General features: G+C 53.4%; 2 protein-coding genes across 2 annotated transcripts; both read right to left on the bottom strand.

The window, feature by feature from the left end:
- On the bottom strand, positions 1 to 11,789 carry LOC116642303 (keratin, type II cytoskeletal 5-like). Its single transcript, XM_032420601.1, is given in 11 exon segments — positions 1 to 203; positions 1,455 to 1,489; positions 2,091 to 2,311; positions 2,774 to 2,899; positions 3,660 to 3,824; positions 5,833 to 5,928; positions 6,727 to 6,787; positions 9,286 to 9,494; positions 11,310 to 11,368; positions 11,371 to 11,746; positions 11,748 to 11,789. Coding segments are annotated over 11 exon segments (1,593 nt in total).
- A 2,150-nt stretch (positions 11,790 to 13,939) lies between these two features.
- On the bottom strand, positions 13,940 to 23,564 carry LOC116642306 (keratin, type II cytoskeletal 75). The gene is made up of 9 exons (XM_032420606.1): positions 23,067 to 23,564; positions 22,314 to 22,528; positions 21,289 to 21,349; positions 20,834 to 20,929; positions 19,830 to 19,994; positions 17,843 to 17,968; positions 17,480 to 17,700; positions 16,070 to 16,104; positions 13,940 to 14,178 (listed from the first exon to the last, which is right to left on the bottom strand). The coding sequence occupies exons 1-9, from the start codon at positions 23,562 to 23,564 to the stop codon at positions 13,940 to 13,942; spliced, it is 1,656 nt and encodes a 551-aa protein (XP_032276497.1).
- Between the last annotated feature and the right edge of the window lie 224 nt (positions 23,565 to 23,788).

Here is a 23,788-nt window from a genome sequence, read left to right as displayed (position 1 = left end):
TTAGCTCCTGTAACTCTTCTTGGTGGACGCCGTCTTGGAGATGACGCGCATGCTGGAGCTGCTGCCGCCCATGCTGCGGCTGCTGGTAGAACTGAAGCCGCCCCCGGAGCCGTAGCCCAGGCTGCCGCTGTAGCTGCCGCCTCCGGCCAGGCAGAGGCCGCCGGCCGAGCTGTAGCCTGTGCCCCCGCTGGAGGAGACCACGGCTGTGGAGAGAAGGCACAGGGCACCGCTAGCAGGCTCCTCCGGGTCCCCGGGAGCCCCCCTCCCTGGCTCTAGGCCCAGGAGGGCTCCCTCCCTCAGGGCTTCCTCAGGGAACAGGAATCTCCTGGGGCCAGGGGCCAGGGTCAGAGAGGGTGGGCATGGATCCGCCGCCCCAGCGTGAGCGTCTATATAGTCCATCGCGCTCTTCAAAGCTCTTTCACAGCTGTGACCATGTTGATCTCACCAGACCTGAGAGGACACCATTACTAGGACCACCTCCACTTCCCAGAGGGAAAATGGAGGTGCAGAGACATCAAGGGCCAAGCCCGGGGTCACACCTGCCGTGTCCGTTCCTCAGCTGCACAGGGTTCTCATACCGGACGGGGCATGAGGTCTCGTGTCCTGGGTAGGAGCGTAGGCTCCCATGCTGGAAGAGGCCCGAAGGCCATCCGGGTGAACCTCCCCCAGTTGCAATCACCTCTGACACGTCACCGAAAGGCAATGGTTTATAGTAGCCGCCCAAACACGTTCAGTGAGGGGGAGCTCACTACCGTGGGACGCAGCTCCCCACAGCCTGTCAAACGTTTGAAGATGCCTCGTTGACCTCCCCTCTCTGTCCAGTTCTCCAGCTGAAGCATTCTTGTTCCTTTTATCAACTGGTTTCAAGCTCTCCCCCATCCTGGGTTTCTGGCCTTCCTCATGTGCTCTGAGCCACCAGGGGACTAAGGAGACTCTCCTTCTCATGCCCAGGAGTCGCCGCTCCCTGAACGTCCCTCACCCTGCGGGGTCATTCCTGCTCTCCCCTCTGTGAGCTGAGGCCAAGCCATGCTCGACTTGTTCCATTAATTTGCTTCAATTCTAGATATGATTCTTTCCTTTTAACCAGTTTACTAGCCTCTTGTTAGTTGTGTGAGTTTGAATCCTGCCAGAACTAGCTAAGGAATCGCATTCAGGCTGCAGACCCATCACTCTGCGTGTTGTCCTGTCCTGTGACTGGGGTCCTCTGGGGGCCAGAGTGGAGTCTTTCCTGTGGACAAGGGACCCCACCGGGACTGGCCCTGGGTGGTGAGGTCTCACCACAAGTCTCTCTTGAGTCCACAGAAAGGAAAGGCCAAAGAAGAGGGGGTCTCCACAGAGCCCTTAGGAGGGTCTTAATGACATCCCTGGCCATATCTATCACCAACTCCTTGTTAGTGATGCTAGTGCTTCTGTTTTGATGCCCACTTTTCTATTTTCCCAAGACATTTACTCACAGATGTTCACGGATCCGACGCCTTCCCCAGTGAGTCTGTTGCGGGGGTGGAGAGAAAGAGACATTTCATTTGCTGAGAAGTTGAAGAGCCCTGGGCTCTTGTATTTGCAGCCATCAGCACAGAGCGCTTACGGCGTGCCAGGCCTGTGCTTAGCAAGCCTTTTGTTCATCTAGCTACTATGAATCTGCGGGGGGGAATCTAGAAGAGAGACCAAATCAAAATACATAGAGAAACGGGGAGAGGGATGTGTGTTCACTAGGTGGAGAGGGACATTCAGACTGTAGGCATCTCTGGGCAAACATGGAGCCCCTGAGGCCCATCCCCAGTGTGGCCTGGGGGCTGGGCAGGAATGGCCCTGCTTATGGCCTTCCAGATAGTCATGGGTCACCTCTGCCTGACATTGTCACCCTGACCCTCTGCCCCAGGTCTAGCAGCAACAATGGGAGAGGCTGAGACTGCAGGGTGCCTCTGGGGAGCTGCTGCATCTTAACCTTGTTTCCGGCTTTGGAATTTCTATCTGGGGCCTGACATTCGGGGGCTCTTGGTGTCTGTGGCGTGGGTGCTCTAGTGGGATCTGTTTGAGCCATGGTGGGAGCCATGGTACTTGAGCAGCCATGGTCGGGGAAGGCCCCCTACCTGCACTCCTCGCCCTCCAGCAGCTTGCGGTAGGTGGCGATCTCGATGTCCAGGGCCAGCTTGACGTTCATGAGCTCCTGGTACTTGCGCAGCTGCCAGGCCATGTCCCGCTTGGCCTTCTGCAGAGCGTCCTCCAGCTCGGCCAGCTTGTGCTTGGCGTCCTTGAGGGCCAGCTCCCCGCGCTGCTCGGCATCCACAATGGCGTTCTGGAGCGTGGCGCTCTGCCGGGGGTAAAAAGGAGTTTGTGAGGTCGCCCACAGAGAATGCAGTAAGATGTGTGTTTAAGGTTAAAAATATGGGAGAATTTCCTGAAATGCATTTCAAGCAAAGGAGGTTGGAGCTTATTATCTTTAAAAATAAGATTAATTGCTGTCCTTCTTGGATAATTTAGCCATAACGGAGAAAATGATTTTGGGAGAGTCCTTTCCGATGCCGCACTTCTCTGCATAGTTTTGCCTTGTATGCCCCCGGAGGACAGACCCTTCCCTTGAGGAGCAGCTGTTGGGCAGATCTCAGAAAGAAGGTCCCCACCCCCCTGGTGGGGCGGGAGACTGCACAGTTACATTCCTGGACGGTCACTCATCGGGGGAGGCTTCTCTCTGCAGGGGCCGAGTTGGGACCAAGCCCAGGTCTGCCGGTGGGCAGGGGCATCTATGGGATGTCTGCTGGGAGCTCAGCCTTACCTGCTTCTTCAGGTTATCAATCTCGGAGCGCAGTCTCTGCATCATGCGGTTCAGCTCGGAGATCTCCATCTTGGTGGTGTGGAGGTCATCCCCATGCCGGCCGGCAGACCGCTGCAGCTCCTCGTACTGGGGGAAGGGGATGGTCAGGCCAGAGGCGAGATGGCCGTGGCTTCCCAGGGCCCAACAGGCTTCCAGGGTGCTGCTTGGAAGTGCCTCCCTTTGTCCCCACTGCTGCTTTCCATCAGATTCCATCTGCACTGTCTCTTGGCTCTGCCCCTCGCTCTCCATGCCTGCAGGCCCCACCCCACAGCTGGACCCATCCTGTGTCTGGTCTCTCATCCTTCCCCCTCCACATCAGGAATCTTATCCTCACAAGCTCAGCAGCACACAGGGTGCCTGTCAGTCTCTGATTTTTAAGCTTTTTCATATTTGTGGCTCCCCCGCTCAGAGTGTTTGCTCTCTAACCTGGAAAATCTCATTGTGTGGCCCATGTCGAGACTTTGCTCCCAGCCCCTTGGCCACCACCAGCTGCACCTCCCTTCCCTGGATCCAGGAGGCTGAGACTTGCTCTTGTTCCTCCCTTCCCTCTCTGGCTCCTGCTGGCTGGTGCTGTCCAGCTGTCCCTTGTTGGCTTCTATCGGGCATTGGAGATGTGTCCATCCTCCCCCTCACAGAGGATTGACCACCTCCTGCCTTCATCTGGTTGCTCCCCCAGGTCCTGATGGTGCTGCCCGAGGGGTGCTCCCGATAGAGGGTAAGCCCCAGGCTGAATTCATCCCTTTGACCCATCAGACTGGGACACCTGACAGAATAAGCTCTTACCTAATTTGCCTTTGAAATCCCAGTGCTCTAAGATTGTTTCCTGGACTTGACCTTGACGCCTCACCTTGGTCTGGTACCGGGACTCGGCCTCAGCCCAGCTGCGGTTGGCGATGTCCTCGTACTGGGCCTTGACCTCAGAGATGATGCTGTCCAGGTCCGGCTTGCGGTTGTTGTCCATGGACAGCACCACGGACGTGTCGGAGATCTGGGCCTGAAGCTGAGCCAGCTCCTGTGAGGGGGCCCAAACGGAAGAGCTGAAGCAGGGTGTGTGTGTGTGTGTGTGTGTGTGTGTGTGTGTGTGTGTGTTGGGAGACAGTGTCCAGGCCTGAGAAACAGACCATGGCACCGAGGACCTCACTTGCACTGTTGGGGTGCAGCACCTTGATAGACCCGAAGGGCTGGGAAGGACATTAGGGAGGTCACTGAGTTTACACTCGGGCTTGACCGTCACCTCATCTGCGCACAGGGAGAAGCCACACGGGGAACTCCAGCTGGCCTCCTCCAGAAGTTACTCCCACTGTCAAGGGAGCGCACCTTGTGGGGACCTGTCAGTGCCGGGCTGGCTCATGTTCTGAGAAAACACAGCCTTTCACACCAAATAAAGAAATCCTCTTGTGACCGAAAACTGAGTCAGAAGGAGCCAGAAAGCTCTGCTCGGTCTCAGTCCTGTTGCCCAACGTGGCTCCTCCCTGCTCCTCAGGGATGGGAAATGGAAATCAGCTCGAGACCGCAGAAAGGGCACCGGAACAAAGCATTCGAGTCTAGAATCTGCCAAGAGGGTTAGATCACTTCTCTGAGTCTCAGAGGGGCTGGTCCTAGCACTGTTTCACACGCTTTCTGCCAGGATTAAATCAATTCATGTCTACATAACACGGTTTTTGAAACAGTAAACCACAATTAATTTGTTAATGATCACTTTCCAGAATCATCTAAGGTGGCGGTTCCCAAGATGGGATCCTGAGACCAGCAGTAGCAGCATCACCTGGGAACTTGCTTGAAATGCAACATTTTGGCTCCTACCCTAGATTCACTGAGTCAGAACTGGTGTTTTGACAAGCGGTCTAGAAGATTCTGGTGCACTTTCAAATTTGAGAATCCCTGGTCCACAGCACAAATCTAGTAAAAAATATTCCTCTCCTTTGTTTATTAATAATTGGTTCATGCATTTGCTGCTTCAAGCAATTATTATTTTGTTGTTGTTTTGCGATATGTTTTTCCCACATAGTTTTCCTGGTAGCTGACCTAACTTGGGGGGGGGGGGGGGTTTGGTCTCAGTCCACATGCTTGCAATTGTCAGCATCGCAGTGAACAAGCAGAGAAAAATGCTGTCTTTTTTGCCCTATGTGGGCAGCAGTGTGGTCACTGCCCCTGTCCAAAGCCATGGAACCCATGCTCCTGCTCCTGGAACATGACCCACTTCTGTTGGGCACCAAACATACGCAGTGCACGGGCATATCACCTGTCCTTACCAGGCCTACCTGGGGGCACATAGTGCACCCCGCACCCCATCTCGACCACTCTACCTCACTCACTCGCCTCCAGCCACCTTGACCTCCTCCTGGCATTCCTGGATCCTCAGTTCTTCCCGTTTCTCATCAGGTATCACCCACCTCCTGCCTGCCACCGTTCCTTGTTTCTCTCCATCCGCCCTACTATGCCTGAAATGGTGTAGTTATTCAATCCTCCCTGTGTCACCTGTCTTCTCCACTGTAATAGAAGCTCCAAGAACCTAGGGGCTTTGTTGTGTCTGCTCAGCACTGCCCTGGCAGCCCCGAAGACAGTGTCTGGCATACGGAAGTGCACGATGATACCTGTCTTTAGGAGAGCCAGGTATTTGTGCTGGGTGCTTCTAGAAGCACCTGAGGGCTCACTAATTGCTGCTTGGTTTGTGAAATTGCATCATTCTGCAGCCTCTCTAGGAAGAGTAGCTGGTAAATTTGAGCTGGGCTGGGTGAGCCAGGATGCTCAGCTACGTCTCGGGAAAGCATGTGCAATTCATCAACAGGCAGTTTTTTTGTCTGACCACCAGCACATGCGTGGTCCAAGTGGTCGAGGTTGAATTTCTTGCCTGACCCCCCAGCTGCTCTAGGGAGCCTCGTTTTGTTCCTCGGTAAGGAAAACAGCATCTGCTCCATGAATTCCAACCTGGGGACGGGGTGGGGAGCAGAGAAGAGACGAGGGAAGGAGCCGGCAGCCTGTGTACCCAGCCCAGGCCCCCAGCCCCTAACACTGCTTACCGCATCGTAGAAAGCTCTCAGGAAGTTGATTTCATCCATTAAGGCATCCACCTTGGCCTCCAGTTCCACCTTGTTCATGTAGGCAGCATCCACGTCCTGGGCACAGAACATGCTGTCACTCTGAGGCCCATCCTTGGTGGGGCAGCCAGCCCCTCTGGCTGGGAGTTAGGCTGGAGAACGTCAGCGCCCAGGGCTGAGGGCATTTCTTTGTTCCAGGCTCTGGAGTGGAACTTGCAGGATGGCGAAGACTATGTGGGGACCAGGGCTCTCAGGGAATGCTCACCCGCTCCCCAGCTGGTGCCACATGGACAGATCTTAGGTCACCTGCATGTGGTGAGGTCAACCCCATCCTGGGCCTGTGGGCCTCGGCTGCCTCTGGGCTCTCCCAGACTCTCCCTAGGCCCTCCTCCTCACACTCTCAGCCCCTTTCTACATTGCACACACCTCTATTCCGATTCCGTTCTCCCTTTGCCAGCTGGTCTCCCCTCCCTCTGCCTGCCCCTGCTGAGCAGGAAGGCCCACCACTCCATGGAGCCGATCCCTGTCCTGCCACTGTCCTCCTGAGCCTGACTTGATGTCCTGGAGCCTTAGCTCAGCACAGGGCCCATTTTGCTTGTTTCTCCCTGCAGGGACTCCACATGGGGAGGGGCTGGTGTCGTGATTTATAGCGGGGATTCTGGAGTCCCGGATCCTGACTCACTTCTGATTTTCTGGGTAACGTTGGGTCACTTACTTAACCTGCCTGAACCTGAGTTTTCTCACTTGTAAAGTAAAACCTGCTTTAAAGATTAGCTACATGAATTAAAAGTTGCGAGGCCGCTGGTTTCAGGGTGTTACTGCCAGAAGGGACGCCTTGGGCCTGGGAGCCAGGAGGGAGCAGCTCTGTCCCCTCACTTTCTTGAGCACCACAAACTCATTCTCCACCACTGTGCGCCTGTTGATTTCTTCTTCATACCTGCGGGAAAGATCAAGAAGGGGGTTGTCAAGGTGATCATTTTGTAATATGTAAAAATATGGAATCAGTATGTTGTACGCTTGAAACGAGTATCATATTGTATGCCGATCATAAAACAATACAGAAAAGTGGATGGGTGTTAGGAGCAGGGTTCTGGGAGTGAGGTCTAACAGGCGGGCTGTAGGTGGGTAGGGGGTGTGGGTCTCCAGAACAGCCATGGAGAGTGAGCTACTGGAGCATAGCTCTCCCACTACACACGTGTCCCCACCCCAAGTCAATCACACAACCACTTCTGTCCAAATACAACTCAAGCCCCAAACAACAGTAAAGCAGAACCACCCCTCATTCCTCCTGAGGTTGTCTTTCTTGAGGCTTTGCTCTGTAGAGTGCTGACGTTTCCATAAAGGGGTCAGCAGGCTTCCCTTTTTACCCCCTGGTATTGCCCTAAGCCAAACAGAAGGGAGGAACGGAGGAGTAGTCTGGCCCAAGGCAGACAGCCCCAGGCCTTGGCTGGCTCCTGCACCCTGTGGCACCCTCACGTTGCCTTGCTTAGCTGGACTGAACCACGGAGAGGGAGCAGTCCTCAAGCTAATAGGGGCCCTCTCTCCCCGACCCGCCCAAGCTTCCCATTTTTCAATTTGCCCATAGACAGCAGCCCCTCTCCCCTCCTGCCCCCCACCCCAGGGGCACGTGGAGGTACCCTCTTGCTCACTGAGCTCTGGGAAGGAAGCTTCCCCTCTGCTCTAAGTAACCCATTTCCTTCCCAGCCCTCCTAAGCGTCAGTGAGCCCCACCCTCTTAGCAGCTCTGGGCAGCTGGGGTTTGGGCTTTGTCTCTTCCATCTCCCAGCTGAGTAACCTGGGGCAGGTCACTTAACCTCTCAGAGGCTCTCTCTCATCTCTGAATGGCTTGTCGTTATTTTTTTAAAACCACAAGTACTCCCCCACACTAAGTGTATGTGGGATCGCCTCGCTTTTACGTTGCTTCCACTGTCCAGTAGGATCTGAGAAAAGCTCTTTCCTGCCACTGAATGTTCAGCGCTATGCCTTCTCCAGAGTGGATGTCGTTTTCCTTATTGCTTCCTCATGCTGCCTTTTAATGAAATCTGAACATCTTCTCTTCACCTAACTCCATGCAACTGTCCTCACCTTCTGTGTTTTCCAGCTCACAGTCCCTGCCCCTGTATGGGCCTCTTAGGGGCCCTGTCACAGGAACATCACTGTCCATTAACCAGGAGACACTCTTCAACAAATCCCCCATAGTCCTCCCCTGTGCCTCTTTCTTTCTCCACCTTGAGCTTTAGTCTCCTCCTCCAGGAAGCCTTCTTGGACTGAAACACTGTTACTTCATGTTGCATACATGTTATAAATTATCCATCTGCACTTGTTTCTCTTGCCTGTGTCTGCATCACTACACACCTAATCATCCTTATAATAAAAATAGCTAACATTTATTAACAACTTACTATATGCCGGGCACTGGACACCCTACCAAGTATTTCACATGCAAGTTTTGATATGATATTCCCAACCCCTACGAGGTGGGCACTATTAATATCCCCTTTAACAGACAAAGGAACTAGGGTTCAGAGAGTCAGAGGTCATTCAGTTAGTAAGTAGTTGAGCCAAGATTCTAAATCCACTGACTTTAGATCCTATAGTGCTGTCCAAGAGAACTTCCTATGATGATGGAAATGCTCTATCTGCAGCCACTCTGGGGACCCATTATCCACATGTGGCAACTGAGCACTTGAAGTGTGGCTGGTGTGACTGAGGAGCTAAAATTTAAGTTTTATTTAACTGTAATTAATTTAAATTTGAACAGCCACAGGTGGGTGGTGGCTACCATTTAAACTCAACTCAGACCTGAATTCTCATTACATTATACAACTATAACCGAAACTCCTCATCAAGTCACTTATTTTGTTTGGACCAAGAGCATTAGAAATAAATTAAAACAATAAAAATAAGAAGCTGCTTGAATCCATAGGCACGAGCATGCCGTCATGTTTAGTGGGCTGTGTGTGTGTGTGTGTGTGTGTGTGTGTGGTTCCATGGAGAAGGCAGCAAATCTGTCTCCTTTTGCTTTGTTCCCGGCCTTGGCCAGGGCTGGGGTGTGTGCGCACGTCGTGTAAGTTAGCAATGGGGCTGAGTTGAACAAATGTGAGAGCGAGGGTCTATGGGTTTCATTCTTAACTCATGAGTTGCCACCTGCACAACACTGGCTAAGTCAGTGCCTGTCTCCGAGCCTGCTGTCCCCATCTGCAGAGTTCATACGGTGGTCGTGCAAACCCCGCTCTTTGTGCCCGCGCCGGTCATCACCATCTCCAGCCCCAACCCTCCCCAAAGCCTCAACATTCTTGGCCACAGGGTCCCAGTTCTTTTTCTGATTCTGCCTCGCTGCCCTGAGGGTGCGTCCTACTGCCTCACTGGACTGGACTCTTGCAGAGAGCGGGGCCTCCCCAGGACCCTCGGGGCATCCGGCTGAGCGTCTGCTCACTTGTTCTTGAAGTCTTCCACCACGTCCTGCATGTTCTTCAACTCCGTCTCCAGCTGCGTCCGCTCGCCACCCAGCCAGTCCAGCTGCCGCCTCAGGCTGCTGATGTAGGCTTCAAACATGGGCTCGATGTTGGCCCTGGTGGTTTTATGCTCCTGCAGGAGGCTCCATTTGGTCTCCAGGACCTTGTTCTGCTGCTCCAGGAACCGCACCTGCCCCGGCCAGAGGGGAGAGACTGTGAGGGCTGCCCCGTAGCAGCCTCCCGGAGAGCTCTGCGACATAGGGCCCCCCAACAGTGCACGGAGGCCCTCCAGGAGCTTGGAGTCCAGGTGGCAGGCTCCTCCTCATCCTCACGCTGGAAGGATCCTGCAACGTAGCTAGCCACCCAAATGTGGGTGCAATGGGCCTGGGAGACAGGCGGTGGCTTGGTGTGGAGGTGGGAGAAGTAAGGAGGACCAGGACCAGAGGGGTCGGAAACCGTCTGCATCCACCAGACCACACTGATGTGCGGTAGCTGAAGGAAATCACTCCACCATCACCTTACTGGGCGGGATTTCGATTCCCATTAAATGGGCAGGAAGTTCCTGGCAGAAAATTTAGTCTGTCCATTTTCTTTCCTATGTGATTTCTCTAGATCTAGAATCTGAACTCAGTTGCCCATGCAGTCCAGGAACGCCGAAATGGGTCACTCTAAAGTCACGTTGGGGGACCTGGGCACAATGCCAGCCATGTCGCCGGCCAGCTGTGTGGCTTGGGCAAGCCGCTTCTGCTCTCTCAGGTCCCCTGTGGCCTTGTGCTACTAGTCTGGTTTGCTTGAATTGCACTCATCTACCTGCTCCTCCGTCTGGGAGGCAGCCTTGGGAATATGTGAAACTTTTCTCCTTACACAAAGTCCTTCCTTTGGGAGTCCGTGGAGTGACACACAGCCTCAGAATGAAGGAACAAAGGAGCCTCCAAAATCTTGGAGATGGCAGTGTGCCTCCAGAGGGCCTTTAACGAATGCCCCTCTTGCCCTTCCCACCTTTCTTCTCTGTTGTCAGAAGGAGGGCAATCCTGACCCCAAGTCCCTCCCTATCACATCCCCTTTTCCCCACATCCCCCTCCAGAGGAACCAAGCAAAGGAGGGCCTGCCTGTTCCCCCCAGAGCCAGTCTGCTGGAAACCTCACATCTGTTGGTGCAAATACAAGGCCAAGTGGGGTGACACGGGTGATTAAATGGAAGAACCCCTGGCTCAACAGTCCCCGGGGTTAGATTGGTGCATTGGAAGATTTGGGACCCTAGGATGAGGCATTCCATAGCCTGTTAGACCTGCAGAGTCACCTTAGAGTCTGTCTGTCCAACCCAACCGAGGCCCAAGAAGTTAGGGGATGTTCTCCTAGCACTAGAGTCTGGGTTGGAAGAGTCCAGCACTCTTCCATCCAGGTCCCATATATGGAGCCTGAACAAGCCAGGTTCCTTGAACTGGTTCTTCCCAGACAAAGCAACCAGCTCAGGTGTGAACCACTGGTAGAACAAAATAGAATAGCTTCTTTCCCCGGACCTGGGGAAATCCTTAGGAGTACAGGCCTTCCTGCAGGGCGCACTCAGGGCTGATGTCACAGCTCAGCTCTCGCCAGAAGAAAAGTGGGAAAGCCGGCCCCTCACCAACCACTCAGCTTCCCCACCATAACCAAGTCACCAGGGAGGTCACCACAGGAGGACTTGTCCCTGTTAACTGTAGGGAAAGGTGACCCCAGCATGATCCCTTTTTGCTGTCTAACTTTAAGCCCAGTACACATTCCCTATCCACCAAAAGAGCAATGGCCTTTCAGTAGGTCAGACAGCTCTGGAGTGTGGAGATGAACATTTTTCTGCTCCCACCTCAACAAGGTGGGAAACTGCTTCCTTCTTCGCTGGGTCAGCAGTCTTCCCAGCCCCCAGGATCGCAGGTCCTAGGCAAGTCCCACTTGACCTCAGAAAAGCACAGAAAGCAGAGATACCCCGGGTTCCTGCTGCTTTCCTGGTGGGGACTCCACTTGCCTCTCACCTTGTCAATGAAGGAGGCAAACTTGTTGTTGAGGGTCTTGATCTGCTCCTTTTCCTCTTTCGCACCCGCTGGAGGGAGGGATCAATCTCCAGGTGGAGGGGGGTCAGGAGGCTTTGGTTGACAGTGACCTCCTGCATGCCCCCAGAGCCAGACATCATCCCGCCTCCAAATCCGTACCCCCTGAAGGCTCCCCCGGCTCTGTAGCCCATGCCTCCGAGACCCAGCCCATAGCTGGCGCCCCCACCCCCGGCCCGGCTGCAGCGATAGCCTCCACTGATGGAGATTCTCTTGCTACCCCCAAAGCTGTGGAGGCTCCTGGTCCCGAAGCTACCCCCAAAGCTGCCCCCAAAGCTCTTCCCGCCCTGGGACACAGAGACAGAGCTGAAGCTAGGCTGGCAGCCTGGGAGGAGGCTGGCCGAAGAAGCACTGAAGTGCCTGAGTGCCTCCTGACTTGATGGTGACAGAAGATCGTTGGGTCATGGTGGGAGCCGGTGCCAGTTAAAGGAGGGGCGCAAGTGTCAAAGGGATGAGGAGCCTTCCAAGTCTAGCTGTCCCAGACTCTCCTTGACTTTTATCCCTTCCAAGAACTGGGCTTGGCAGGAGAAGATGAAAGACCACTCTGTTGAGTTCATCTCAATGGCATGTCTGGCCAGCGCCCGTCTTTCTGCCCCCTAATCATCACAGGGAACACCCTACCCAGGGCAGGACCAGGCCTGGGGATTTGGGCCCGGGGCAGGCCTGGGTCCTGAGCCCCCCGCCCGCCCAGGTTCTCAGGCTCACAAGGCAGGCACTCCCACTGTTTCTCAACTGTTCCTCTCTTTGGATTCCCAGGTCTTGGACTCTGAACCCAAGCACTGGATCATGCCCTTCCTGTCGCTGGGAAAAGAAGAGAAACCCCGTTTACTGAGGACTCAGTCTGTGCCAGACCATGTGGCAGGTCAGCTGCAAGCATTATGTCATTCGATTCTCATAATAACTTTGTGAGGGTGAGGATGAGAGTAATAGTTGCCAACGTTTATTGAGCAGCTACAATAAGCATGGCTGCTTTACACCGGTCTTCACATTTAGTCTTCACGCAACACCACGGGGTAGCTATTACTATTCTTGTTTTGCTCATGAAGCTATTGAGGCATAGAGTCGTTGTGAGACTTGGCCGCGGTCACATGGCTAGTGAGTACTGGGCTGATGTTAGGGCGCAGTGGTCTGACCACAGGATCTTTGCACCTGACGTTGGTTGGAGGAAAGGTGGCTTATCTGAGGGAGGCAGACTCAGGATTTCTCTCCAAATTTCTATCCCCTCTACTCCTCTCATCCCTGGGGACCAGGAACATTTAAAGATTACCCTCGGTGTCATTTCTCTCCTTCCTGCCCTCCCTCCCAACCCTTCCTGACTTTAGCCCCTGGTTTTACACTCATCTTCTCTCGGTTCATGGCCTCTCCCCTCCTGCCACCTAGCTTCCTGCACAGCATCCTGGTTTGTTGTGGTTCAGATTCCTGGTTCTTGGCTCCCACCAGTTCCGAGCATGGTCCTGAGCCCTGAGCGCACTTCCTCAAAGTCCACATGGGTGGTCCCCACTCCGGGTGATGCCAGGCTCAGACCTTATGGGGAGGGGTTCCAGAGACTGTAAACTCAGGAATGTGGGAGCTTCCTGGATGCCTCACTGCCACCTGCAATTATGGGTCTCAGTGGCTCTGCTTGGTGAAAGCATTGCCCCCAGGGCTGACTTTTAACTCCTCTCCTGGCCTGTTATTTCTCTGTTCAGGTCTGCAAGTTTGAAGCTGTCAGGGAACAATCAGCCCCTTTGCTGGAGGAGGGTTGGGCCGCCCACCCTACGTCAGTGTCTTCAGAAAACAGTTAGGGTTTGGGAGGGGATGGTATCGCCCTGAATGACATAGAGAGTCGGGAGGACAGACAGAGCTGCCCAGGGGCTTGGGCTTCTCAAAGAACACATCCCAACAAGAGGCAGGATGAAGTGGGCAGAAACACCAGGATGGAGTCTGGCTGGCAGTCTGCCCCCCTTCATCCCTCCCATCTCCCCAGCCCAGCATTCTTCATTCTGGAAGCAGGGAAGATCTGATGTACTCTGGGCACTCTTTGTGGCTCGGAGAAGAGGAGGATCATTCTGTGCTGCATCACCATGCCAAACAGAGGGCTGGACACCAAACACATTACACATGCATTTAATAGACGCATCCCAGGGAGGGAAGAGAGAGAGCCCACACTCCCAGCAGGCAGCTTATGAGCACCGTGAGATGGGGGGGCTGCCAACCTGGCATTGAGACGGCCTGGAAAACATCCACTTCCCATCTCTGCATCCGGAAGGTGGGGAGGAAGAAGGAAGAGCTGAAGGGAGGGTCTCCGCAAGATAAGCCCAATGTGAATCTTGAAAGAGGGTGGGCATCGGCACAGAGAGGGTGGGGGGGCACTCTGGGGACTGTCAGGAGGGCGGAGGCTGGCTTAAGCTGGGGAATGGGGTTTAGCCAGGACGCCAGGCTTCCTTCCCGGCAGCACAGGTGGGCCAGGGGAGAAGAAGGAGAAGGACCCAGGTATCCTGTCTGCGAGTGTAGACAGGCCAGGTCAGCAAGCGGGCAGGCTTCAGGGCAGAGGTCGGGGAGCGGGCTGGCTGCACTTAATGCTTGTAGCTCTTCCGGCTGGAGGATGTGGTGGAGACAAACTTGACACCAGAGCCACTGCCCCCGAGGCCCCGGCTGCTACTGGCGCTGAAGCTGGAGCTGCCCAGGCCCGCACCCAGGCTGTGCCCAGTGCTGGTGGTGAAGGAGTAGCCGCTGCCCCCGCCGAGACCAAGGCTTCCGCCTCCAATGCTGCTGCCACCGCCGTAGCCACTGGAAACGGTGGAGGTGACCACAGCTGCCGGAAGACAGGACACAGGGTCAGAACCCAGGGCACCTGCAGTGTCAGGGCCTGTGCCCCGAAGTCCGTGGGGTGGGGATGGGTTGTCTGGTCAGGCAGCTGTTTGCATCCTTCCAGCTTCCCCACCTACTCAGTGACAGCTCTAGCCTATGCTCAGAGCCTGGTTTTCCCTGGGCCGTAATGCCGGGCATGCTCTCCGTCTGGAATGGCTTCCTGCCTCCTCTCTGCCACTGGGCGCCTCGCTTTTCCTTCCAGAACTTAATGGAGATTTCTGGCCTCCAGGAAGCGATTCTGGTCCACGTGCCTTTCCCTTTGATCCCATCACACTCCCTGCCACTCTGTCCCCATCTCCCTCTGTGGACCTGGCTCTGGTGTCTCTCTTTCTTCTGGGGGGGGGGGGGCACGTATGCACTTCCCTCGGTGTCCCCAGCCTCTGCACCCTGAGTGGGGCTGGAGTAATCTTGCTAGACCAAGTGACAGATGACCTATTGGCCAGCCAACTCTGCTCCCATTCTCCCCCTCTGCACCTGCTCTTTTCCTAACTTTTATAACCACCCATCACCTTCAACATCCAGTACCCTACACTGGGATCTTCAGAAGGGAAACTGAAATAAAAATGGACTGTTACAGAATGAATTGTGTCCTCCAAAAAAATATGTTGAAGTCCTCACCTCTAATACCTGCGAATGCAACCTTATTTGGCAATGGGATCTTGTAGATGGAATCCAGTTAAGATAAAATCATTAGGGAGGGCCCTACCCAATAGGACTCATGTCCTTATAAGAAGAGGAAAGGCATCCACATGAAGACAGACACATAGGGAAAGGGCCATGTGATCACAGAGCCAGAGATTGGCAGGATGCAGGGCAGGGAGCACCAAGAGCTCTCCAGAAGTGTGAGACAGTTCATTTCTCTGGTTTGAAGCCCCCCAGTTTGTGGTACTGCAATGTGGCAGCCCTAGATAACAAACACGGACTTTCAGGCGCTTTCAAGAGAAAGGGAACTTCACAGGTTATGGCAGCCGTCCCCAAAACTAGCTTTGAGGGTCTTGTGGGCCGCTAGACAAGGATATCAGCGAAGGAGGACAGCTGGGTAGTTCAGAGGGCTCTGCCTTCTAGAATCATCGGTTAGTATAATCATCGGTTTTGTGAATCTCGCATCAAGAAAACCAAACTCACTTGTAGGATGCAAGCTGTAAAAGTTATCCCTGTCGGCCTCACGACGCCAGCAGTGAGCTCTGAGAGTGACTTCTGCCCTTAGCAGCACGGGGCTGCGCCAGCTTGCTAACGCCTCTCCTGTTCCCGAGCAGCTACGCCCACCTGCCCCTGTGCTCTCTCTGCCTTGAAAAACCCGGGTAACCTTCTGCTGTTACACTCTGCAGAGTAAAACAGAGCGGCAGGGCTTCTCCCCACGCTGTTCAGGAAGGGGTGGCCTTCCTGGCCATGTCCTTGGGCCCAGCGTGGAGACTCCCTCCAAAGACTGAGGGCACACCAGGGTTTTATAAATCCTGTCCGCAGTGAATGCTCATGTCTGAACTAGACTCGCACCCCTGAGAGAAAGATGTGGGATCCCGGGGGGGTGGGCGGAAACTGTGGGTCTTCTAAACCCATGCAGAAGGGTCACAGCAAACTCCTCTCAGCCCCTCTGTGGTGCTCTGTCCCTTGCAAAGAGGTAAGAATTGGGACATTAAAGACTCTCTCCTAAAAAAAAAAAAAGACTCCTACTGTGGCTCTCCTTTTAACGAATTCGAGACCTCAAACCTCAAAATGAACCCTATCCGTGAGGTCCCCTCCGGTGCCTCATGCATGCCCTCCGCCCTCCCGCACAATGCCACCTCCCCTGCCCCAACCACATGCACACCAACTGACACAGAGGATGTCATACTCACAGATGTTAACTGGAGAAACGCCCTCTCCGCTCAGCCTGATCGGGGGGAGGGGGCAGAAGGAACGTTATTATTATGTCCAGCAGCTCGTGGGCATTTGAAATCACATTTTTGCAATTAAGCACATTAAAAAACCCTTTATTATTTTTATTGCAGCAGTAGTGGAGGTTGAAATTATTTAAATACTAGTAGTATTAAAAATAATAATCTAATGAATGACATAATGCGGAGTTTGAGGTTCCTAGGAGGAAAACCTGTAATCTCAGAAATACATTTTTTTGGTTCAAACTAGGTAGACTCCTGGAGAAAATTAAAGCTAATCGTACACTAGGGTCAGTTGAGAAGGGAGGGCTCCTTTAAGGAACAAGAAGATTTCTCTTTCAACAATGGACTGTTGTCATGCATGGGGCAGTGCTGGGGTGATTAGAGGTGTGGAGAGGAGTCTGAGTCATAAACATAACAATAACAATAATCAACCTGTTATTGTAGCAAGAGGAGTAATTTTGCTTTCGCATGCTAGGACAGAACTGGCCTTCATTCATAAACACGGACTTAGAACGTGAAAAAGGACTACGTACCTGTTACCTACATTAGGCCACTTAATTCTCTCCATGACCCCGTTAAGTAGGTTTGATGGATGGGGAAACTGAAGCTCAGAGAGGTTAATTAACTTGCCCATGATCACAAAGCAAGATTTGAAGCCAGACTCCTTTGGCTCCAAAGCCTGTATCTTTGGCCACTAAACTGAACGATCGCTGGCATTTTTCAAACACTTGTGTATCGTGCATTGTTCTAAGAACTTCATGTGTATTCCCTTATTTTAACCCTCTTAATAACATATGGGATAGAAAGCATGGTATGTATCTTCATTTCACAGGCGAGGAACAGAAAGGTAAAGTAATTTGCCCTGGGTCACATAGCTGATAATCGGCATAACACAAAGCTCCTACTGAGCTTTGGGGATCAGATGATTTGGCCTCTTTATTCCATCACTGAAGAATTTGAGGACCAGAGAAAGGATACTGACTTTCCTGAGGTTGCGTAGTTAGTTAGTGGTAGGCCTGTCTGCCCAGATCCTGGGACAGTTTATTCTCAGCCCAGAGCCTTTCATACCATATATCCAGACCTGCCACATAACCCAATTGCTGATAGAATTTGATTACTTAGGACCTGATCAGATCCTAGATTTCTATGGGGTACGAAAAGCAGTTGTACTTCAAATAAGGGCATTTGATAATGATTTACTGGCCCCCCCAAAAATTGCACCTGTTGTTTTTGTTTTTTTCCCTCATAGCCCAGTTCTATTTTTGCTCCCTTTTCCAGGAGAGGAGGGGGCCGCAGCAACCTGAGACCTTAGGAATGCTTGCTTAGCTGCAATGGATAATTGCGTCTGTCCCCCCAGTCTGTCCCCACCTGCACTCCTCGCCCTCCAGCAGCTTGCGGTAGGTGGCTATCTCCACATCCAGGGCCAGCTTGACATTCATGAGCTCCTGGTACTCGCGAAGCAGCCGGGCCATGTCCTGCTTGGCCTTCTGCAGGGCCTCCTCCAGGTCCACTAGCTTGGCCCGTGCATCCTTGAGGGCCAGCTCTCCACGCTGTTCTGCGTCAGCGATGGCCGTTTGCAGGCTGGAACACTATAAAAAAAAGAGGAGGCCACGAGCCTTACTGACAGCCCCTGGAGGTGCGGCGTGTCTTGGGCAGGAGTCCTGGAAGCATGGTGGAATGACCCGGGAGAAATGAGTGTGCAAGGAGCTCTCGGCCCTGCCAAAACTCTACCTGCTTCTTGACGCTGTCGATCTCGGCTCTCAGCCTCTGGATCACCCGGTTCATCTCAGAGATCTCTTGCTTGGTGTTTCGGAGATCATCCCCGTGCCGGCCGGCTGTGACCTGCAGCTCCTCGTACTGATGGAATTAGAGCAGTCAGTCCCCTCATCAAACGCCTGGGCTGCGTACTCTGCGTGTGCACAGCCTGGCCCACACATTCACTGATGATTCACACACTCCCTCGCTCATTCATTTGGGTGGTATTTCTTAGGCACATCTACTTGCCAGGCACATGCTAGGCTCTGGGAGTATCACAGAGAGCATCATCAGACCCCTGCTTACAGTTTATTGGGGAAGATAGATGTTAATGAAATATTATTGAATTTATAGTTCCAAACTGGGATGAGTGCCCCTTAGGAAATGAATGGGTAGAGTAACAAAGGAATCTGACCAGATATGGAGTTGTGGGGTGGGGGTCGGGGAAGCCCTTCCAGAGATAGAGGTGCTCGAGCTGCATGCTGAAGGATGTGAAGGAGTGACCTAAGTGATAGGCTGGGTGGGGAGAGAACATTCCAGACAGGGGAGACAGCCTGTGTGAAGACCCTGGGGCAGAGAGGAGCATGGTGAGCTCTAGGAGTGACAACGTGACTTGGTCAGTGTCCTTTGGGGATCCCGGTCATGGGGCATACATCCAGACCCACGTGACCATGAATTTTGGTAGCCCTCCAGACCTCAGTGTTGGGGGAGCAGGGGAGAGGTGCAGAGAATCGGTGTTAGATAGAGCCAGGCTGGAGGGGTCACAGTTCTGAAGACTTTGTAACAAAATCCCCCATCTGAGGGAGCTCTCTGCCCAGTGGTGCATATCCAGGATGTACTCATTTAGGAGAAACAAACACCCCTGTCTCCTGCCCACACCTTTCCCAGGGAGAAGAGCCCCTGACCAAGTGAAGATCTGGCTGGCTTTGAAAGTGCTGAGTGGCCCAGCTCCTCCATTTCTAGATACACATGGTTTAAGGGAACAAGAGGCCCTGCCTACAAAATGAATGGTTCACTGTAAATTTCAACCACTGTAAATTTCAACTTAGGTGCATCTCACCTCCACTTACCATCTGCCTCTGCCTCTGCAGGGGGCGTGCCTCTGCATTGTGCACCCCTGGCCCCTGACATCCTCTTCCTTCCTACCATGTTGCAGTGGTAGGGACCAAGGCAGTGCACACAGCAGGGCGAAGGATGGAAGCCACATGTAGGTGAGCAGCTGGCCCTGAGACGGGTCTGCCCTGGGTAGGGAGCTGATCTCATGGATTGGACTATCCAGTCTACTACACCCTCCAATGCCAAACCTTCTTCTGGCCATCTGTGACTTTGGACAGTAGCTCTCCATTGTCATCCCAACCCCCCTCTTCTTGATATAGAGTCTTTTGCTTGGCAAAGTGCTCATTTCTGCCTTCCAGCCCCCACAGGACTGCTTGTTCAGCCTTAAATACCTCCCCCATCCTTGGCAATCTATTGTCCCTGGATGCTTCCAAATGGAAGGAAGACCCACCTGTTCTTGGAAGCTTTTTATTAACACGGTCTTTTCCCTTCCACGACCCCTCCATTTACTTCCTGGTCTCTCAGACCAAAAATAAACAGTTTATTTATTTACAAATCTGTAACCCTGCTTGACACATAGGTGTTGAATAAATAAGCCATCTAGAAATAGCTGTATGACTAGTCCTCCGTTGTTACGGAGTCTCACCCAGGCCCAACCAGATCATAAGTGATATGGGGACGAGGGCTGTCCTGAGCACCCAACATTGCTTGATCACATGTTAGTGTGTATGGTTGGGTTTCTACACCCATTTCAAGTTGATTTTTCATAGCACCAGACACTTTGGCCATGTTGAAAGAGACAGAAATGCTCACATATTCCTGATGCTTGTGGCTAAGAGTTAAATGATTATTCGGGGCTTCAGATAACACTGGTCTTGGAACCTATCATAGAGGTGTCCACGCTCACCTTGGTCTGGTACCAGGACTCGGCCTCGGCCCGGCTGTGGTTGGCGATGTCCTCATACTGGGCCTTGACCTCGGCGATGATGCTGTCCAGGTCCAGGCTGCGGTTGTTGTCCATGGACAACACCACGGACGTGTCGCTGACATGGCTCTGCATCTGGGACAGCTCCTGTGGAACCAGAAAACTCAGTGTCACCAAGGCATAAAAAGAAAGGTTCTTGAAATCACGCGACTGACTACCTGTCTAGGTCATCCCTAGCAGGGACTCTTCCAGCCCTTCTCTGGGCACTCGAAGCCATTTAGGGACTCTCATGCTGAGCCCTGAGAAATTTCTGGGTCACAGATCAGTGCGATGGGTGTGTGTCTCCCAGTATAGCTTCTCAAGATCTCCACCTGTGTGTTTTCCCTGAGTATGAAGAGTGGGTCAATGTTCTCTGGTCCAAATTATATTGAGTTGACTATGACATATGTTGATTCATATGCCAGCATAAAAGGTTCCTTCAGGATACAGTGAGTTTGGGGACCCTGCTTCTCCCTGTACAGTGTGACTTCATCACTCTCTACTTCTCTCTCCCCTTCAAAGACCCAGGTCTCTGCCTTCACAGTGGCAGTGCCCAGAATGAGGCATCTTCAGAGGGCAAGGAGCACCCTGACCAACGAGCTGAGGGGCAACTTGCCTTTTCTGAGCTTTTCTGGAAGGGGAGAGGGAGAGGTGTGTCTCGTTTCCTTGGGAATGCTACCCAAGGCCCTGGGATTCGAGAATCAGCACTGCATGCTTGCTGTGCTGTGGGGCGGCGGGGCGGGGGGAGAGCCTCAGAGCAGGAGTAGGGTTTACTGTGGCAAGATTTCAAGGAGTTCTCCCAGGTGCCCGTGACCACCCAAGCCCCAACTTTGAGCCTCTGGGGCAAGATGCTGGATGGAGGCCCCATGTAGATGACATTCTCTGCAGCATCCTTTTCTTTCCAGGCTCCAGACCTAGGAGGGACAAAAACATTTGCAGGCTCTTACGGCCTCAAAGAGCATCCGGAAGAAGTTGATCTCATCAGTCAGAGAGTTGACCTTGGCCTCCAGTTCCACCTTGTTCATGTAGGCCGAATCCACATCCTAGAACAACAGCACAGGATGCTCCTCTGAGACCCCAGCCCCAAGCAGTGAGTCCAGAAGAAGTTGGACAGACTGACTCCTCCCTAGCCCTTCCAGGTTAGATTTCAGCAAACTCTGAGTCTGGGGCTTGGGGTTGGGGTGGGTGATTACAGAGAACTGGGGGCTTGAGTCCCCTGAGCTAACAGAAACCCTAGCAGGGTCAGGGGTCCATAAATACAGAGGGAGCATTTTGGCAGATTTGAGCTCTCCAGATACTCTCAAGGGTTATGTGCCATTTCTTGGGAGTCCCAAGGGTCGAGTCACTGCATACTCCAAGATTCAGTTTCGAATCTTCTCCTTTGAGAGACATTTCCACCCACCTTCTTCAGGGCCACAAACTCATTCTCGGCAGTGGTGCGCTTGTTAATTTCGTCCTCGTACCTGTAAGCACAGAGGAGAGGGGGTGTGCTGTTGAGCAAGCGTGCAGCTGAACTCTTCCCTGGCTGAGGAGCGTTTCTGGTGTAGCAAGAGTTAAGAGACCTCAAATCCTTTCTAGCTCTTCCACTGACCTGTGCGTGACTTGGGGTGATTCACTTAACCTCTATTTCTCCCTCTATAAAAGGGGAATCATTTCTTCTGCCAGAAGTTTTTTTTCTTCTTCTTCTTCTTCCTCTTCCTCTTGTAAGACTAGAAGGTGAGCATGGAACTTATGGGAATAGCAATATGTACTTATGACTCCATCTTATTAGAGATGCACAATTGCAATCTTTCACAAACGTTGCGGCCTCAAGTGGCTGCTGGAACTGTGGGGCCAATTTTGCTTGTTCAGGAAGGAAATGGTTCCTAGTAGATTTTGATGTATTTTCACTGAAACTCAGAGCAGCTGTGTGTATGATCAGCATGCTTTTAGTAAATAAGAGCAGCTCTAACTCAGAAACCAAGGGTAAAGCAGCTATGGGATTGGGGGGAGGGGACTATCCCTTTTTGTTGGATACCTCACCTACTGCAGCCTGGATGATGGCCAAATTTTGCCTCCCCGAGGAGGATTGCCTCGCTTACACTGGGAATGTACCAGCTCAATAATAGGGCCCGTGCCAGCAGAGTAAAAGAATATCCTGGCTGTGAAATGGTATTATGCTTTCCAGAGTAGCCATGTTATTTTAGATGATGCAGACATCCCTTTGCGGTCATGTGGACAGATTAGACTAGGCTACTTGTTAATAGTGATGCGTGAGATGAGAGTCCCTTTGTTACCCTACACCATGCTATCTTCAGATCATGGGATGATGACTTCAAGTTCCAAACCTCCCTGCTGCCACTGGTATTTGCTGCTTTGCACTTCGCTGATCCTTATAAAAAGGAGTCCTGGGACGATTGTGTGACCAGAAGCCCGTCTTCCCCTTACCTAACTTTGAAATCTTCCACGACGTCCTGCATGTTCCTCAACTCAGCGTCCAGCCTGCCCCTCTCTGTGGTGACGCTGTCCAGCTGCCGGCGGAGGTCATTGATATAGGTGTCAAAGAAAGGCTCCAGGTTCTGCCTCACCGTCTTGGAGCCCTGCTCCTGAAGGAGCTCCCACTTGGTCTCTAAGACCTTGTTCTGCTGCTCCAGGAACCTCACCTGGTGGGAGGGAGAACGAAATCTTGAGATATTGGGGGGCAGAGACAGACACTCCAACTAATAAGGGAGAGAAGAAAAATCCACCTTTCACCTGATAACCATCTGTCAGCTATATAATTGACAACCCAAATCAGAATGAGAAAGCCCTCGACGCTACGTCACCGTTCTCTGAGGCTTCCCTAGAACTGGTGTGGTGGGCTTGGAGGTCTCTAGGGGGAGACTCTACTCTTGGGTTGAGTGTCTTGACAACACCTGCTCTGGGTGAGGCTAGTTTGCTCAGTGGAAACTCCTCCTGTGGGGAACAACTTCATTCTTCCCTCTGTGTTGGCTGAACCAACCGCGTGTCTCGCAGGGAGGATGAGGGAAATTTCCACAAGGTCCTGTGGGGCCATCTGGCCCCACTTGCGAGGTACTTGTTGAGTGGATGCGTTTTTCCACAGGGAGGCTGTTGCATCACTGCTCCCTGTCCATGCAGGGGGCCTCTCCAAGAGTTCCTGCCACCCGACCCCAATGGCGCACATGCAGCCCCCCGGCTCACCTTGTCGATGAATGAGGCAAACTTGTTGTTGAGGGTCTTGATCTGCTCCCGCTCCTCTTTCCGCACTCGCTGGATGGTGGGGTCGATTTGCAGGTTGAGGGGAGTCAGGAGACTCTGGTTGACAGTGACCTCTTGGATGCCTCCAGGGGGGCACACGGGGAAGCCCGAGGCCCCGTAGCCTCCTCCGCCTGTGCCCCCATAGCCAAATCCACTGCTGACCCCGAACCCGCTGCTGGCCCTGCCACCAAAGCCACTTCGGAAGCTGCCGCCGCACCCCCCGATGGAGACCCGCCTGGTGCCCCCCAGGTTGTAGAGGCTGCGGCTCCCGAAGCCCGCCCCAGCGCTGCTCATCCTGCCCAGCCCCGCACCGCCTCCTGTGGAGCGGGCCACGGAGACGGAGCTGAAGCGGGAGCGGCCGGCCGCTGGGGTGGTGGCCGAGGCCGTGCTGAAGCTCCTGCGGCTGCCGGTCTGGAAAGTGATGCTGGACTGCCTGGACATGGTGGCTGAGCGAGGCTGGCGAGGAGAGCTCCTGACGCGGGCGCGTGCGCCGGGGGATGGAGAAGACGGGGCACCTGGGGAGCCCTGGGCCGCCTTGGCTTTTATGGGCCTGCGGGAGGGGCGGGGCGCGGCCGAGGGAGGCCTCTGATGGCATCCCCCAGGCATTCGCCAGCCCTGAGCTCATGCTCAGCGCCCCTCCGAGACAGTGTCAAGGCCACTGGTTG

Source organism: Phoca vitulina, unplaced genomic scaffold (genome assembly GCF_004348235.1).
Source record: "Phoca vitulina isolate PV1807 unplaced genomic scaffold, GSC_HSeal_1.0 scaffold23, whole genome shotgun sequence".
Taxonomy (NCBI): Eukaryota; Metazoa; Chordata; class Mammalia; order Carnivora; family Phocidae; genus Phoca; species Phoca vitulina.
Note: the sequence above shows the minus strand (reverse complement) of the source record. Positions and strands in the feature narration are given on the sequence as shown.

What these genes read in the sequence shown, in the direction of transcription:
- LOC116642306 (XM_032420606.1), bottom strand. Translation starts at nt 23,564, where the DNA reads ATGTCCAGGCAGTCCAGCATCACTTTCCAGACCGGCAGCCGCAGGAGC. An exon ending in TTGCCTCATTCATCGACAAG is followed by an intron (nt 22,529 to 23,066) that starts GTGAGCCGGGGG and finishes CCCTCCCACCAG; the next exon opens with GTGAGGTTCCTGGAGCAGCA. An exon ending in CGTTTCTCCAGTTAACATCT is followed by an intron (nt 14,179 to 16,069) that starts GTGAGTATGACA and finishes GTCTTCCGGCAG; the next exon opens with CTGTGGTCACCTCCACCGTT.